Source organism: Salvelinus sp. IW2-2015, linkage group LG15 (genome assembly GCF_002910315.2).
Source record: "Salvelinus sp. IW2-2015 linkage group LG15, ASM291031v2, whole genome shotgun sequence".
Lineage (NCBI taxonomy): Eukaryota > Metazoa > Chordata > Actinopteri > Salmoniformes > Salmonidae > Salvelinus > Salvelinus sp. IW2-2015.
Genome location: NC_036855.1, coordinates 55,931,112 through 55,947,574, shown reverse-complemented (window position 1 = coordinate 55,947,574; position 16,463 = coordinate 55,931,112). Strand labels below are relative to the sequence as shown.

At 41.5% G+C, this 16,463-nt stretch overlaps 1 protein-coding gene across 2 annotated transcripts; it reads left to right on the top strand.

Annotated features, from left to right (window-relative positions):
• The first annotated feature begins 1,708 nt into the window (after positions 1-1,708).
• Positions 1,709-13,558, top strand: LOC111973893 (cytoplasmic dynein 1 light intermediate chain 2). 2 transcript variants are annotated; one of them, XM_024001341.2, is made up of 13 exons: positions 1,709-1,856; positions 2,629-2,702; positions 2,881-2,997; positions 3,174-3,404; positions 6,706-6,872; positions 8,935-9,028; positions 9,160-9,295; positions 10,319-10,430; positions 10,537-10,596; positions 11,220-11,264; positions 11,408-11,525; positions 12,143-12,271; positions 12,901-13,558. In XM_024001341.2, exons 1-13 carry the CDS (start codon positions 1,762-1,764, stop codon positions 13,005-13,007), a joined length of 1,485 nt encoding a protein of 494 aa, XP_023857109.1. In that variant the 5' UTR covers positions 1,709-1,761; the 3' UTR covers positions 13,008-13,558. The 2 variants fall into 2 exon arrangements, with proteins under 2 accessions (XP_023857109.1, XP_023857110.1); XM_024001342.2 differs by having other exon boundaries at positions 1,710-1,856; positions 12,906-13,483.
• The last annotated feature ends 2,905 nt before the right edge of the window (positions 13,559-16,463 follow it).

Here is a 16,463-nt window from a genome sequence, read left to right as displayed (position 1 = left end):
GTGTGTGCTAGTGAAAAWAATATAAGGACACTGAGCATGCTGGAATGACAAGTTAAATAKATGTAATATATTGTATTGCAGTATAGCAAAATTAGTGTCATTGAGCAGAAAAGCAGAACGGGGGCTTGTTTCCCTCAAGCCTCTGACAAAAACCTGTTCCCAATGCAATTGGTAAAAGTATATGATTTCCTCCAAATCGTTAACACTTTAAAGCTTTTACTTTGAAAACAGCTAGCATACGTATTAAAATGTATGCACTCACTACTGTAAATCGCTCTGGATAAGAGTGTCTGTTAAATGACTAAAATGTKAAATGTAAACGTATCCATCCTCTTGCAGCCCCTCTTCGCACACACCGTATCTGTTCATTAATTCAATCTTGTGGAAGACCTAAGAAATTTGAATTCAAGCAGTCGAAATGATTATACGTCTTAGTTGTTTAAATTCAGATAATGATTGAGCCTGAAACAGACCTGTTTGGTATGTTAGCTAACTTTAGTCTTTAGTTCAATGCTTGGTGGCTTTTAGCATAAGCTCCCTCCCTGTCTTGTCTGTCATTAAAGCCAGTGACGCCAAGCACTGAAGGAAGGCAGCTAGCAAGTTAGCTAGCTAACTAACTAACGTTACATTTCGCTACACCCTCAATAACATCTGCTAAATATGTGTATGTGACCAATACAATTTGATTTATTAAGTTTACAAGTGAATACTGTACCAGCGTGTATTTTCTTATAAATATAAATATAGATAAATGAAAGGCTCAAATACAATATTTTCTCCTCCATCACTCAGTTGCGGGCAGTACAGGAGCATCATGGCAAAAATTGAAAGACGGGCCAATATAGCTTCTACCCCCAGACCGTCAGGTTGCTGAATAGCCACCCAATTAGCTACCCCCTCTCTTTTAGCTCAGAGTTTAAGATTTCCACAGTACCTTGCATTTACAMCTGCAACCACGTGCATGTGACTAATACACTCTCTACATCTAAATCTAGATGTTGCCTTCTTATGATTCCACTAGGTGGCATCACTTTACTTGTCTGTTATACGGTCGACTGTCTACTGCTCTGTGGTCTGTTCTGCTGCTCCAGTTAATGTTCTTAAGGTCTTGCAACTGATGCGCAGTCAGCTCTTTCCACCCCAAACTTACCCAAATGCATTATGGCCTAGCTACACAACTGATCCTGGACCAGTTAAGTGTACAATGCCAATATTTAAAAAAGAAGTCTTGCAGGATGACATCATGKAAGCCAACGCGTACTGAGCTCTCTGTTATTATGCCTGATCACAATTAGCCTACGCAACACTTTCATGGCAACTTGTTGTTTTACTTTGTCTTATTTTTTCCCCCTTTCATGATTACAGTAAATAATTGATTAAATCATGATGATATAATCAGATGTAGTTTTTGGGAGGAGGCTGTCTGAAACCGACAGTTAAGTAGATGCACTCGGTTTAGTATGCGCAAAATATTGTACACAAGCCCACTTTAGATATTTTGATTGGGCCACAGAAAAAGGAGTGAGGTATTATCACCATAAGTTATCATCAGCTTTGACCCATTGTCTGTATCTGGTGCTTGATTGATAGCAAAATGTGGTAGGTATCCTACTTCTCTGTGTTGTTAAGCTATAGATTTTGCACCATCAAAGATGAGCCGCGCTCCGGGATTTGTTGCGGTGTAAAATCGCGTGCACACAGTTTTAACAAGGTTCTAGGGCGCCCAAATCGCGCCTCTCTCTTTGTGGCTGTAGAAAGAAGATGGCTCCCGTTCTGGAGAAGAAGCTCCTGGGCGCAGCCGGGGCAGGCGACACTATGGAAAATAGCAACGAAGACGAGGAAGGACAAAACCTATGGCAAGTTCATGTACTCGTGATTTACAATGTGCTATTTTCTGTAACGGAAAAGCTTTTTACTAACTTGTTTAATGTGCTTTGTCACTGCCGGGTGCCCTCATCAACGGTCCCGGATGCCTTCAAAACAGTTAACTTGCTAACTCGTAGTTACAATAGCAAACGTAAGCTAGGCTACAGCAACTTCGCCTTAGCTAGTTAGTGTAGRTACATAACTAACCAGTTACAATAACAAACGAGCCAAACTTATAGATAACTAGGCAGGCTAACCAATATTCACACCACATCAATACTACTAACAGGCGCGTTATAGTAACTAACTCATTAGCCAAGTTATTTTCGTCTGATTGTGCAGGACCAAATAATGTACAGTAGRTAACGTTAACTAGCTTACTTTCCAACTTGACCCGTAGCCACAGAATAGTTGTTGGTCCTTGATAGTTACGGCTACACCTACATAACTAGCTATGTTTTAATATTGCCAAGCCAGTCAAACTTATTTGATAAAATATACAAAATTAAGAAACGATATAGCTAGCTAACTATGCTCAGTGACAGCTGACTCACGTTACCTGGGTGACTTGACACCTGGCATGTTGATMCTGACACTCAAACGCTCATTTGACAAGGTAGGCTAATTATCATAACAAGTGATAGCTAGCTAACGGTCTTGGTGGGCAGACAGACACCTACCAGTAGACTGTGTTAGGCCTAGGCTACTTTAATTTCATGTGATAACTAGCAAGCAAACTAATTGCATTGTTATTCCTTTCAGGACTTCAATTCTCAGTGAGGTTTCAACACGTTCAAGTTCTAAGTTGCCATCCGGYAAGAACATATTGGTGTTTGGTAAGTGTAAATCCATGGCCTTCAGTAACTTTTAATCACACCGAAAGGAAGAAGTGGCATATTTTCAGGAGAGGTTGCATATAACGTTATACAAATAATACATGTTTTCAGTCAAATAAACCAAATCATAAAAAATMTACATGATAATAACATTTCCGTTTGTGCGGAAATGTTTCAGGTGAGGATGGGTCAGGAAAGACAACGATTATGGCAAAACTCCAAGGAGCAGAGCACAATAAGAAAGGAAGAGGCCTGGAGTATCTGTATCTGAATGTCCACGATGAGGACATAGATGGTAAGTTCCCTGTTTTAGTGGCAAAAAATACAAGTGTACATGGGTTAGGCTACATGTTTGCAGTTGTACATGAGAACTTGTTCTCAACTGGCTTACCTGGTTAAATAAAGGTTAAATTAAAAAATTAAAAAAACATGTTCTTTTTTGCGTGACTGTACATCTCTGAATTTTTGCAGACCTTACACGCTGTAACGTGTGGATCCTGGATGGGGATTTGTATCACAAAGGCCTGCTAAAGTTTGCAGTGACAGCAGAGTCGCTGAARGACAGCTTGGCAGTGTTTGTGGCAGACATGTCAAGACCCTGGACCATCATGGAGTCGCTCCAGAAGTGGGCCAGCGTGCTGCGTGATCATGTGGACAAGCTCAAGATCCCGCCGGAGGAGATGAGAGAGATGGAGCAGAGGAGTAAGTAGTGCTGAATCATCTACTTCACCTTGGCTGCTGCGACAGTGTCTGTGGGGTTGATTGTCCAAGGCCAGTCCTAACATTGAGCTGTGTTTGTTTGGCAGTCAGACAGTAGAGGTGATGATAATTGCTGCCTTTTATGTTTTGAGATGCTTGTTGCTTGTGGAGCTAATGACATGGTTTTGTTTGGCAAGTGTCTGCAGCATAGTGAACATCCCAGACAGAGCCAACYAGATGGATGCTTACACAACAGATTTAGGCTACAGTTGGATGCTGGCTGGTTTTTCATTTAAACTAAAGGCAACAGCAGTAGAAAGCACAGACACTGAAGTATAAAATGACACATGGTCATGGTAGTTTGTAGGTCATCAGAAAGGCCCATGATTATCAGCTGTGTTCAGTCATGATGACCAAAGCCTGCTCTGTTGATCACTGTCTTATACTGAGTGCGCCCTCCTGATAATTTTAGAAATGATCATGAAGTGCTCTTTTGTGCTCTGAAGTTGCAGGCGCTTACAAGAGCCTGGGGTTATCTAAGGTTTTCTTGAGCAGGCTGTCTTTGAATGTTACTCTACTTGGAGATGCTTTAGAGATTGGTTTGATTTTGCAATCAAAACTAAACCAATGCCATGCTTAATGTGCACATATAGTAGACCTAGTGGATAGGTTCACCATTGTTTTTGTCATCAATCCATTGTAGGCCTATGACTACTCTGGATTTAAGTGTCAGTTTTATGATTGGAGAACCACTAGGCCTAACTGTTGACAAACTGAAATGTGTGGAAGGGGAAGTGGCAGAAGGATGATGTTTCTGAAGGCAAAAAAACCTTTGAGGTAAGGTAGCACATTACTGCACATTACGGCAAATATTGTAAGTATTTTTGCATAACCTGAATGCTTCTACTGGACCAATAATCTGATTTGCTGAATCTATACTGTAGGCTAAATTATATAATTTTGTTAGATGAGGACTTGGTTTGTCTTTCTCAATATWGGGAGGAAAGCATTTGCATAGTAGTCAAGCCTTTCTTTCATTGTGGATTGTGTTGTACTAGTAAATACATTTTACTTTGTTCGGTAGTGTAGGCCTAATTTTGGCGAATGGTGTTTGCTGATATCCAACACAGGTAGCAAGGCTGGCATATGRTCCCTGCCAAACTCTTGTTGAATACACGCCCACCCACAAGCAGTTCCAGCTTTCTAATCTAGCAGAGTAGCATATCARCCAGACAGTGCTCATCTTTCAGGATGTCAGTAATGATGTCATCACTGCACATGCCGGGCTAGTCCGACATATCCGAAGGGAGGAGGGGTGGCCGGTGTCCAGGTCCAGGCGCTCTTACAGCAGTGTTGCATCATGGTTTCTTCTGATACCAGAGTGAGTCTAAGCATGGAAGGGATATCGAGTGGGCAGGATGTTCCGGCTCAGTTGAAACTGGAGCAGCTTGATGGTGCTCTGTAGCAGAACCATTCCTTGCTGTATCATGCACTAAAATAACACAGATCAACAGTTTTTCTATTCACAACTGTCATTATCAGAATTCAGTAATATCTGTCTTACGTTTCTGCATTACAGGCCACAAAGCTGAAGGGTCGTGCAGGAAAAAGGAAATTATGCTTCACATTGTTCATAAKATTTTATCAAGGCTAATGCTTACACTTTAAAGCTATTTGGCCCCACCTATGTTTGTACTAGAACGGTTAAGTGGGCAAAGTCGAACGATGGATGAGTCACGCTCTTGTCTCTGTCTGTCCTTCTGATTTAAAGTGGTGTCTGATTTATAACTGTACAGATGAAGGCTAGAATTGTGACCACTTGCACCTTTCTGACAGGCACTTTACTGTTTTTACCTCAGTAAAGACGTTTTGCCYCTCAGCCGGGTTATGTAAGAAATGTAGGCCAAAACTATGTATGTCACTCCCACTAAGACAGTCTACCAAAATATCTAAGGACAAAAAYCATGGCTCAATGGCTGAGAAGTGCCTACCTAAGAATTTTCTTCAAGGAAAACCATGTGAGGGAGGCATTTTTTTTGTACAACCAGTTATTTGATTTCTTTGGAGACAATTGTTTGTCCAATAGTCTAAATGCCATAGTGTTACACTAGGGAAATCGCACATTTGTATCTTTTGGTTTGTTGAGACTGTTGTGTCCAAGCTCTGCTGGCCCCCTGCAGCTTTAGCTGGCACAGATCAGAGCCTGAACAGGCAGTCTGATRCCATCCCTGCTCCCAATCAGCTGGAGTTTACATCACAGGGCCGAGGCCAGYCAGCCCAGCACCCTAAGGGTTGTTCTGTTTTGTTCCTGGTGGAGGACWGTCCTGTAGCAACACTGGCTCTCAGGGTCAGCCGTAACCAGGTTCCTGAGGAAGGGGAACTGCCTTCCCAGACCACTACTCAGTGCTGCTGTGCTGGGATGCATACAGGGGACAGACTGCCAACACAGCTGCCTGCAGCAGTGCCCCATTGGGAGTTATGCTTCTGCTTTATACCAAAATAGACAAAAATAGACCTTGTGAAAATAGACCTAGCCTTTGTGTTTTGCTGTAGCATTATATGCATCCATCATTATCTTAGTAATCATGTTAYTAAAGCTCTTGGAGTGTAAATATATTGGCAAGTCGTACTAAAAGCTTTTGCACTTGTTTACATATCTACAAACTACAGTCTCTAGGGTTGCGTCCTGTAGCAAGTCTAGAAGAAGCTAATGATAATTTTGATATTCTGTTGAGGTGGAGTCGACAGCACATAGTGGCATGAATATATAAATGATGGGTGGGTTGTTGTCTGCTTGATTACAGCAGACGGTTAGTTATTTGTGTGTAAAACACAGTGGGAGTTATTCTCCAGTCTGGTAGTGGAGCAGGCAGTAGAGGAGCTGCTGTCAGATAAGCTCACATCTCTACAGACCTGGTGCAGCGAGTTCTATAGCTCAGTGAGAATGGCTGGGCCTGGAGAACAGGGAGTGTGGGGGGCTGAGTGCCTTGATAGCCAAGGGTAAGACACCAGTCCTTCCCTACATGGCCTACAGGACAGGCAAGCAGAAACTCAACATCATCTATTAAGAATGGGGACAACATTTTTTTTCTCCATTTCTTGTCACTTGGTCTTTAAAAACRCAGGGCCCTAGTTATGGAGTAKCCATTTGTGATTCTGTCCTGCATGCTTTATTTCAGTCAGAAGAAAATATATGCTCTATACAACCTGTGTTTAAATCTTGTAAAGATTATTGATCCTCCAAATGAAGAAGYTTCATTGAGACTGGTCTAACCAATGCGGTCGTCCCCTGTCTGCCCCACAGTGGTGAAGGCCTTCCAGGAGTACACAGAGCCGGAGGGAGCCAACCCAGCCTCTCCCCAGAGACGGGCTCCCCCTGCAGGGGGGGAAGACGAGAGCGTAGTGCTACCGCTCGGGGAAAACGTACTCACACACAACTTGGGCATTCCAGTGCTAATAGTTTGCACAAAGGTAAGTTGAGGCTGGTTGAATATAGGTACCTGAAAGAAGTAGCCTTCCATTTTTAGGCACCAGTATTGAAATGAATAGACAATTTTTGTACTAAAAGATTTTAAATAACACTGAGCCTCAGATTCCACACGGGCCCACAACTAACTAGTACACTGTTGACTCTCCACTCTGGCAGTCCATTTCATGGTTGGTGCCTGATCATCCCCCGTCTTGAGTTGCTGGTTTTTAGTGTTGCCCGTGAGGCAGCATCTTCAGTCCATGAAAGCACCACATTATTCCATGTCCATGAGCTTCTGGCAAATGGCTGCTTTAAAAGAACACACTGTTGTCAGTCATCAGCACTTCACATGCTAGTTATGACAAGGARGGGTGAATGTGTTATTTTCACTGCTCACTGTTTTTTTGTTTCTCTTCTACCTTTAGGGAGAAAATGGTTATTTCACTCCTGGGGAATTCATCTTGGTCTTTAGTACAGTTTGTTGAATATACTCAGAGCATTAGTGAAGTGTCCCCTCTTCAGGCACTATACATAGGGAATTTGTGGATTTGAAGTGTGCTATGTCTTCGAAGAGACAGCTGTCATTTGGTGTTCCATATTTTAAGACTATTTGCTGTATTTTCTTTTGATTACATTTTTAGTTTGTGTAATTTTACCCCATTTTTCTCCCCAATTTTATAATATTACGATCTTGTCTCATCGCTGTAACTCCTTAACGGGCTCAGGAGAGGCGAAGGTCGAGACATTCGTGCTCCTTAACATGACCCGCCAAACTGCGCTTCTTAACACCCGCTCGCTTAACCCAGAAGCCAGCCGCACCAATGTGTCGGAGGAAACACTGTTCAAGTGATGACCGAAGTCAGCCTGCTGGCGCCTGGCCCGCCACAAGGAGTRGCTAGAGCGCGATGAGCCAAGTAAAGCCCCTCCCGGCCAAACCTTCTTCTAACCCGAACGACGCTGGGCCAATTATGCACCGCCCTATGGGGCTCCCGGTCATGGCCGGTTGTGACACAGCTTGGGATCAAACCCCAGGCATTAGTGACGCTGCAATACTACGATGCAGTGCCTTCGACCGCTGTGCCATTCGGGAGGCCATTTGCTGTATTTTCTAAATCCATTATGTCATTGATTTTGATTGACAGATTGAGTGTAATGTATAGTTCTCACTAACTGCTGCAGTTTACAGAGCTATAAGGAATATGAATGCCAGTTTACARGCTGACAGATACACAGGTAAAATTATTAAGCATGCTAGCAGATACCATAGACTTTCAGTCATTGTGCTAACGCTAGTTAGCATTGGCTCACAAAACTACCTCAAACTTCCTTCATACTGGACACAGAGAGACATAAAAATGGTATCCACAAGTTCATCTGACTCTGGGGAAGTAGATAAAGAACATCATTGCTAAAATCGCAAAATATCCCTATAAGTCCCAATGATGATTGCACTTGGGTATGCATATTTAATGATGGGCTCCTGCATATTTAACCAGGCCTGCTGTCTTTGCTACTGCCATTTTTATTTATTTCAGGAAGTAGCTAGCCTGGCATTCCCTGAGTCATGCTCAGCCAGTCAGCCTTGTTGTTGTCAAGGTTACCATCTTGTGGTCACTGTGGGGAAGTTTATCTGTGTGTGAGAGACAGGGTGGTGCCTGCCTGCAGGCTTTTACTGCTCCTTCCTTGAGGGAGGAGGGGAACTTGCACGTGAGTGGAGGGTAGGAGAGCGGAAGTGAGGGAGGGTCGTGGCTGAGACTGAAAGGGAGGCATGGCGAAGTGAGCAAAGTCATTTTTATGTTCCGCAGGAGGGTATGGTTTTCTTGCTCCAGTTGTTGCTGTGTACTTCGCTCTTTCTCGCTATCTCTCTTTCAGTTCAATTCAAAGGTACTTATTGGCATGGGAAACATATGTTTACATTTGCCAAAGCAAGTGAAATAGATAAACAAAAGTGGAATAAAAAATMAACAGTAAACATTACACTCACAAAAGTTTAAAAGGAATAGAGACATTTCATGTCATATTATGGCAATGTACAGTGTTAAAARAATGTCTCTCTCTCCACAGTGTGATGCAGTCAGTGTTTTAGAGAAGGAGCACGACTTCAGAGAGGAGCACTTCGACTTCATCCAGTCCCACATCCGACGATTCTGCTTACAGTGTATCCTTTCTACTCAAACACAACACTCTACCTTAGAATGACAGGCCCCACCATGGAGATACAATTTTATGTGTTCTATTTAATTTTGTGCCCTATCATGTCTCTGCATGTTCCTTAACCCCACCTGACAGATGGAGCTGCCTTGATGTACACATCCGTCAAAGAGGAGAAGAACCTGGACCTCCTCTATAAATACATAGTGCACAAAATATACGACTTCCAGTTCACCACGCCTGCCTTAGTGGTGGAGAAGGATGCTATTTTAATGTAAGTGAATGCTTAGTTATGCTTTGTTAAGTGCCCACATATTGAGGTAACAGAGACTATATGAAATCATAAATTTCCATCTTGTGATTTGCCCTTTCATTTCCTCAAAAATAAAAAGGAGATCTAAATGTTTTAATTTTAGTCATTTAGCATAGGGGTTCCCAAACGTTTTCACTCGGGGGGGCGGGGGGGGCTTCCAGCATTGGGGAACACCTCGCAKCCCCCCAGCGAGCACCCAATGTCTATTTATATGGTCACAAGCACTGTTTATGACACAAACTTTCCACACCCCTCTTGTTGGTGTAGAAAATGTTGTAGGTTCAAAGCTTATGTTATGTGGTGCAAAGAACATTTTGCCGTTTTAAAGCAAATTTTCTTGCAATTCTWTACATTTTGCCAATGTAATGTGTATTCGTGATATTTGAGTGACAAAAAAATTCCAACCATCTTTGGGCTTAAAAAAACTAAAAAGAATGTTGGCTGACATGGGCTAGTTGATCTGGACATTTCTGACAAGTTATAAATAGCTCTCTAAGATATGCAATAACTAACATGACAAGAGGAACTGATGATGCACTACCCAATTGAAATGTAACCTTGTGCATTCTACTATTACAACTTTCAAGAGTAAGCTTAAAGCTGGACTGAGTTTAAACATTTCTAAATGTTTTTTTTTAAATTTGGAGGGGACGGGCCATTGTGTCCCCCCCTGCCAACCCCTCGCACCCCTCCACAGTTTGGGAACCACTGATTTAGCAGACATGCTTATCCAGAGCGAGTTACAGTAGCAATTAGGGTTAAGTGCTTTGCTCAAAAGCACATCGACAGATTTTTCACCTAGTTGGCTCAGGAATTCGAACCAGCTAACTTTCAGTTACTGGCCCAACGCCATTAAAAGCTAGGCTTTTAACTGGTAGACAGTTTTGAAGTTATATGAATGTGTACTGTATTGTCTTTGAAAGTTATTGTAACAAACTATTGGTCATTGCTCGAGTACCAAACAAAACTCTTTTCTTTTCCTAGTCCATCTGGATGGGACAATGAGAAGAAGATTGCAATTTTGCATGAAAATTTCACAACGGTGAGACCTGAAGACCCCTTTGAAGACTTCATCATGAAGCCTCCAGTACGGAAGGTAGGATCATGAGGCTTCTACAGATGACATGTCTTGGACTTTTGGAATTTTACAAATGTTCCTTATGCATCTCCCTTGGTTTGACATTCACGTCTTCTCTCTCCAGCTGGTTCATGATAAGGAGGTAAACGCAGAGGACGAGCAGGTTTTCCTTATGAAGCAACAGGTATGTGTGTTTGTTTGCATTCTAGATCACACAGTTATGGAATGCCTTTCATGTTTGCAATTCCATGTTATCTCCTCTTCTAAAGATGCACACTAGATGGTAGTGAGTTGAGAAAAAAATAATTGGTTTTGTTCAAAGCTAGGATTGTGGATAGTGGAGCCAGTTTTGTTTTATTAGCCTTTCCCAGGCTTCAAAGCCTGGGGTTCCTATTCTGCACTTCCTCYCGGGCCAATCAGGAGTTCTCCTTCAAAGCCTGGGGTTCCTATTCTGCACTTCCTCATGGGCCAATCAGAAGCCTTAGAACTCCCAGGGCTTTAGCGTAATTGGTTGAAAGGGTGTTGTTTCTGAGAGATCACGTGGTTGCKTCAGGGCGAAGAGCGCTTCCTCTTTGTAGTGGGCTTCAGTCAGTCCCTGTAAGGTCAAGGTACCTGTATCCATCCATACAATGTTTGTTTCTACTATGCCCATAATCTGTGATGTAAGGAAGTGTTTCTGGGAATGTTATGGGGGTTGGAAAATATAAGCTACAAATGCAGAATTTTTATGGGACAAATTATTTCAGGAAAAATGTGAAAATAAAATATTTTGTCTCACACCATTTTTATTTTTTGTCTGTTCTTAAGTCTTTGCTGGCCAAGCAGCCGGCCACACCAACAAGAGGAGCAACAGTAAGTGTGATAACATCAACCACTTTTTTTCTTCATTGCCACATTTTCTTGACATGTGTGTTGGATGACAATCATCTCATCAATAGGAGCCATGATTCATTTTGCCTCACTACTCCGCTCTTTGTCTTCTGTCTGTGTCTCAGGAATCTCCTGGACGGACTGCTTCTGGCTCTCCTCGACCCACTGGCCGTACAGGCTGTACCAATGTGGCCAGCGTCTCGCCAATGACCGCAGTCAAGAAACCTGACCCCAACATGAAGGGTAAGTTGGACCACTGGAACTRACTGCCCACCCTTTATTTGTATTTTTACAGAGCATCATTGAAACTGTTMTATGAGAACTGGCAGTCATTTGGGCAACACTTCTTTTGGGTGTTGGAAGTGTGTGACTGCTGTCTAACCACTGCCCCCCTGAGGTAGCTATTGAAATAATTTCATTAACAATAGATTCCTGCACACCTCCCTCCGCTGGCCTTGTTTGGGGAGAAATATTGACATTTTCTCCATTAAGCTCAGTGGGGGAGCCGTGCATGCCAGCGTGAATAGATCCGCTTAAATTAAACCAAATTTATTTGAGACCTGCAACCCCCACCCTGTTGTTGGTTGCTGTTGGCAAAGCCATGTGGAGAGGAAAGGATTTGAATACACTATACAAAAACGGACAGTTAATCTTCTAGGAATGCATGTGCATTGAATTATGTAAATGGTGTTCCAACTATGATCCTGTATGTGCACTAATGTTTTTTTAGGACGAAATTATGAATATCATGATCATACAGTAATAACTGTTACGTGCCTGAATTGTATGTTAGAGATCTCTCATTTAAATATCATGGTTCTGATCCTAAGGGATGCTCGTCTCATGTGTTTGTGTCTCAGGAGCAGCAGCAAACGAGGGAGTGCTGGCCAACTTCTTTAACAGCCTTTTGAGTAAAAAGACTGGGTCCCCTGGGAGTCCAGGCACCGGAGCTGCAGGAGCAGGATCTCCAGGATCTGTCAAGAAAACAGGTATGGCCTCCTCTGGCCTGGCCCTCCAGGGTGTCACTGGCTTCTCTCTGGTTTAACTGCCTCTTGTTGTTGCCTTTGGACCATGCTGTTGTCTGGAGGTTTACCCCTAGAGCCTGAAAGAGAGGGAGTTCTTGGCAGGTCCTAGAGGAGTGGAAGAGTTCCCCTAAACTCCTCTGCCACTGGAGGAACTAGTGAAAGGCCTGTATGCATGGGACACCACAGCTGTTACCAATGTGTCATTCTCTGGCTGCAAAATATCCCACAACCACCCCAAATGACACCAAGCATATACCACGGCTCACTGCTTATCTCTCTCGTTTTTGTTCGTCCATTCAGTATGAAGTTGTATTAACCCATTCTCAGCATACTTGCATGGCCTTGTGTCCTAATGGCCTTGTGCAGCTAATGACATAAAACTGAAAGAATATGCATGGAATGTTTTTTAATGTCTCAGGATTGGTTTTGCATGTGTGCGTGCACCTGTCACGTGATGCAACTGAAGTCATTTAGCATGGGACCACATCTCGTCAGTTTCCATCCGCTTGCTGGCCTGGCCATAACAGTCAATTTCTAGTACAGGCACAGAAGCTACAGGAGATTACTTTCTGTTCTCTCTTTTATTTTCCAAGGGCAGAAGCCGGTTTTGACTGACGTCCAGGCAGAGTTGGATAGAATGACTCGCAAACCGGACTCCATGGTTACAGCTAACAACACACCAACAGAGAACGAAGTGTGAACGCAACAACAGCATTGTCCACTGCAAATACTGGAAAACCAACACAAGCATAAAAAAAAAAACGAAATAAGACCAAATTCCCAATGTGTATATCAGTCAGCAGACAGTAGTTTTGCCAAATGAGTTTGAGATGCTATCAGATATATTGGTTATTTTGGTAATATGGAGAAAGAACAAAAGGTGGAGGTTTGGAGAAGGAGGAAGTTGAAGACTTGGCTGTATCTATCCTTATTACTTCAATTGTAATGTTTTTTTTGCAAGGGATGTCAGGTTAAGTAATGCGTGCACACTCCTTGGGAGGCAGCCAAATCCCCTGGTCTGCAAGCCCTCCGTTAGCTAGGGGATACACCATCTCTCACAAGCTTAAATGGTGGAAAAGTGCTGTGGCCTCTTGTTCAGCTAATCTTATGGAAGGAAAGCAGTTGTGATAAGAACAATTAAACCCTAAATATATTCATTAAAAAAAAGAAATACTTGCAAGTGTATGTAGTATGTAAAAAAGGTTAGATATGATACTGATGTATTTATATATAAAAAAAATCTTTATTTTCTTTTTTTCTGCACTGTTTGTGATTTAGAAAAGGGTTTAGATAGCTATATCTCATAACATGTTAAACTCCACTGACGTCATGACACTAATGTGACAAATACACATAGCTGAAAGCAAACAGTGGCATCTGCCCACAAAATGGCAGGTCCAACTAGTCATCTTTAAGGATTCTGTAAATATCAGCGAAATTGCAATTCAAGCTTTGGTTTTATTTTGTACAAAATGCAATTATTTTACAAAATTATGAAGAAATGTCTGGGATAAAATGAGCACTGTTGGGATTGGCAAGTGTAGAGTTTGCAAGGAATGCTCTTTTGCCTAGAGGTGTTTTGGGGGCAGCATCTTTCCTACTATAACTCCCAAGTGCCTGGCTCAGTAACTGTGTCATAGTAGAGCTGCTTATCTACTTACAGGAAATGCACTGTAGCACCAACGGTAAAATGTTTTTCAGTTCGGTCATTCAAGTAATTTTTTTTTTTGTATAACAAGTATGGTCTTTGCATAAGGTTTCAAAAGAAATGTAGCTTACTTCTGTGGCCTAGATGACATTGTTCACTTGAGCAATAATGAGAATGCCTTTCATTTTATAAACTGTAAAGGTATCTAGATGCAGATTTTTAGAAGTAACCACAAGTTTAGAGTTTGTGTCCCCCAGATGAACACTTGTGTGGTTTAAACCACTCACTTGTGCGGCCAAAGCATTTAGAAATCAATTACTACGGTTTTAATGTAATGGGTTATCCTTAAAAAGGAAATTTAGCTCTGTTCTTTTTCAGTTTCAAATGTTTTTATACAAGCTATATGGCAGGTCAGGTTAAACATTCACAATTTCTACATGATGTTGGTGTAGAAATCGTGGCCCAGTAGGAAATTGCATTGTCCACAGATCTTTTGTGTGATCTTCAGTGCCCATTTACAATGTTGGCTTTTTGCCTTCAGTGTACACACAGTTCACAATTTGTCCATCTGTGCACCCTGCCTTCACTCAGTGTAGATCTTAGTCAATATTATCAGCCTTTGCTTGTGTCCTTAGTAGGTTTTTAAATTGTCCTAGTTCTGCCAATGTTTTTTGTAAACTTTTGAACAATTACATCCAATCTAATACTGTACCATATCAAATTATTTGTAAAAATCGTAAGATTATTTGATTAATCACAATGAAATAACTAAATGATCACCCTCAAATCTATATACAGTCTAGCTATGGTTAATTTGCAGATCAGCAATTGTAACATGGATTTATTAAACTGTAAGAGCAGCTACTTGGCTTTTAAAACAACAACGGAAACTACATAGAATTGGAACCTGGAACCAAAGATGCCGCAATTGGTGTGTTCTGTTTGTGTAAATAGTCTCATTTGATTTCCAGGTGACCATCTCCCCTGGCCCTGCGTGGAACACCCATCATTCCAAAGTACATTCTAAGGTGGTCCGTGTACTTAACCCCTACCTGAGTTGCCAGGCTAACACGTTTTTTTTTGTTTTTTTTTGCTCTAAGGGGGAAAAATCACAAGACCAAGATGTGTGCAGTCTACTTTATTTTACATGAACCAATCTGTAGTAAGAATAAGATGAGAACGGGCTGGATTTTGATTGTATCAAAATGAAGCGCTTATATTTTATCTTCATTGGGCAGAAATTTGCATCTAAGTTCAGTTGCTGAAATTCAAGCACAATATTGGGACACCCAGGAGTATTTCCTTATGTTGAAATAAGCACTTTCATTTCGAGAGCTGTAATGAACCCCCAGATGTTATTGTTTAAACTAMAGAATGCATACACTTCTTCCTGCCTGCTTAGAACGTGTATTGATGAATTACAAGTATGACACACTTAATATTGCGTTAATATTTTGGGGATTAGCAGTATAACGAACATGGCCCTGGCAGTCAAATCTGCTCCAGACTTTTAAACTTCAACCTTGGAGGTTTTTAAGAAATCCAAATCTAAAATTCATGTCAATGCTCTTTAGTTTTTCAGGTGTATTTCTGTCACACCTGCCCATTYCAGAGCGTCTCAGTATTATTCTGTTCTATTTTTTTCTGCACAACAATGGTTTCTGTTTGCAAGCATTACTTTGCTTAAATTATATAGGATAGATATCTTTTAGGGTGGTAACAGCCTAGAAATTCATGAACTCGTTCACTCCTCTGATGTTTGTCTCCACATAGTTACTAAACATCAGCATTAGCCAAACWGAAATCTGTATGTTTGGCTAGTACATCAAGGAAAAGTACTCACTCTGCTTGATTTCCAAATGTATGTTTTTGATGATTGGATATCCCCAAGATTGAATGAAAAACAGATCTTGTAACATATTTTTCAAGATTAAGTTAAAAGCGACTGCTCTATACATCTTAGTGCTATGCCTTCAGCCCTTGAAAATATACACATATAGGAGATTTAAAAGCTTTTGCTTACAGTCCATTTTATTCAGGATATAAACACCTTTAAACCACATGGAGTACTGTGTGCCCTGGACATATTCAAATGAGTGTGATTGTATGGCTTTAACATGATGCAGTATGCAGCCATGTGGTATCTCGCTTTTGTGCCCACAAAGATAAGGAAAAGTGTCTGTCAGCCCTGGCTTCAATAAAACAAAGAATCCAGACTACTTTTGTATCCCTTTGTCTCAAATCATGATACTGTGTGTAGATGGCAAGTAAAATCCACATTGAATATTGCTCTGTTTCACTGTTTAATTTACTGCTATTTAGTGTGGATTCTAGAAGTGACACCATTGGGTACATATTGGGTAGTCATTTTATCAAACCCCTCAACCTACCAGTTGTCACTGAGTAGCAAGTGAATGGACTATAAGTGGAAGTGAAATAAGAATATCCCCCTACTTACTTGTCCCTTGTGAACAAGTGATTGTCAGTACTCTGTAGTACTTAGGTTTT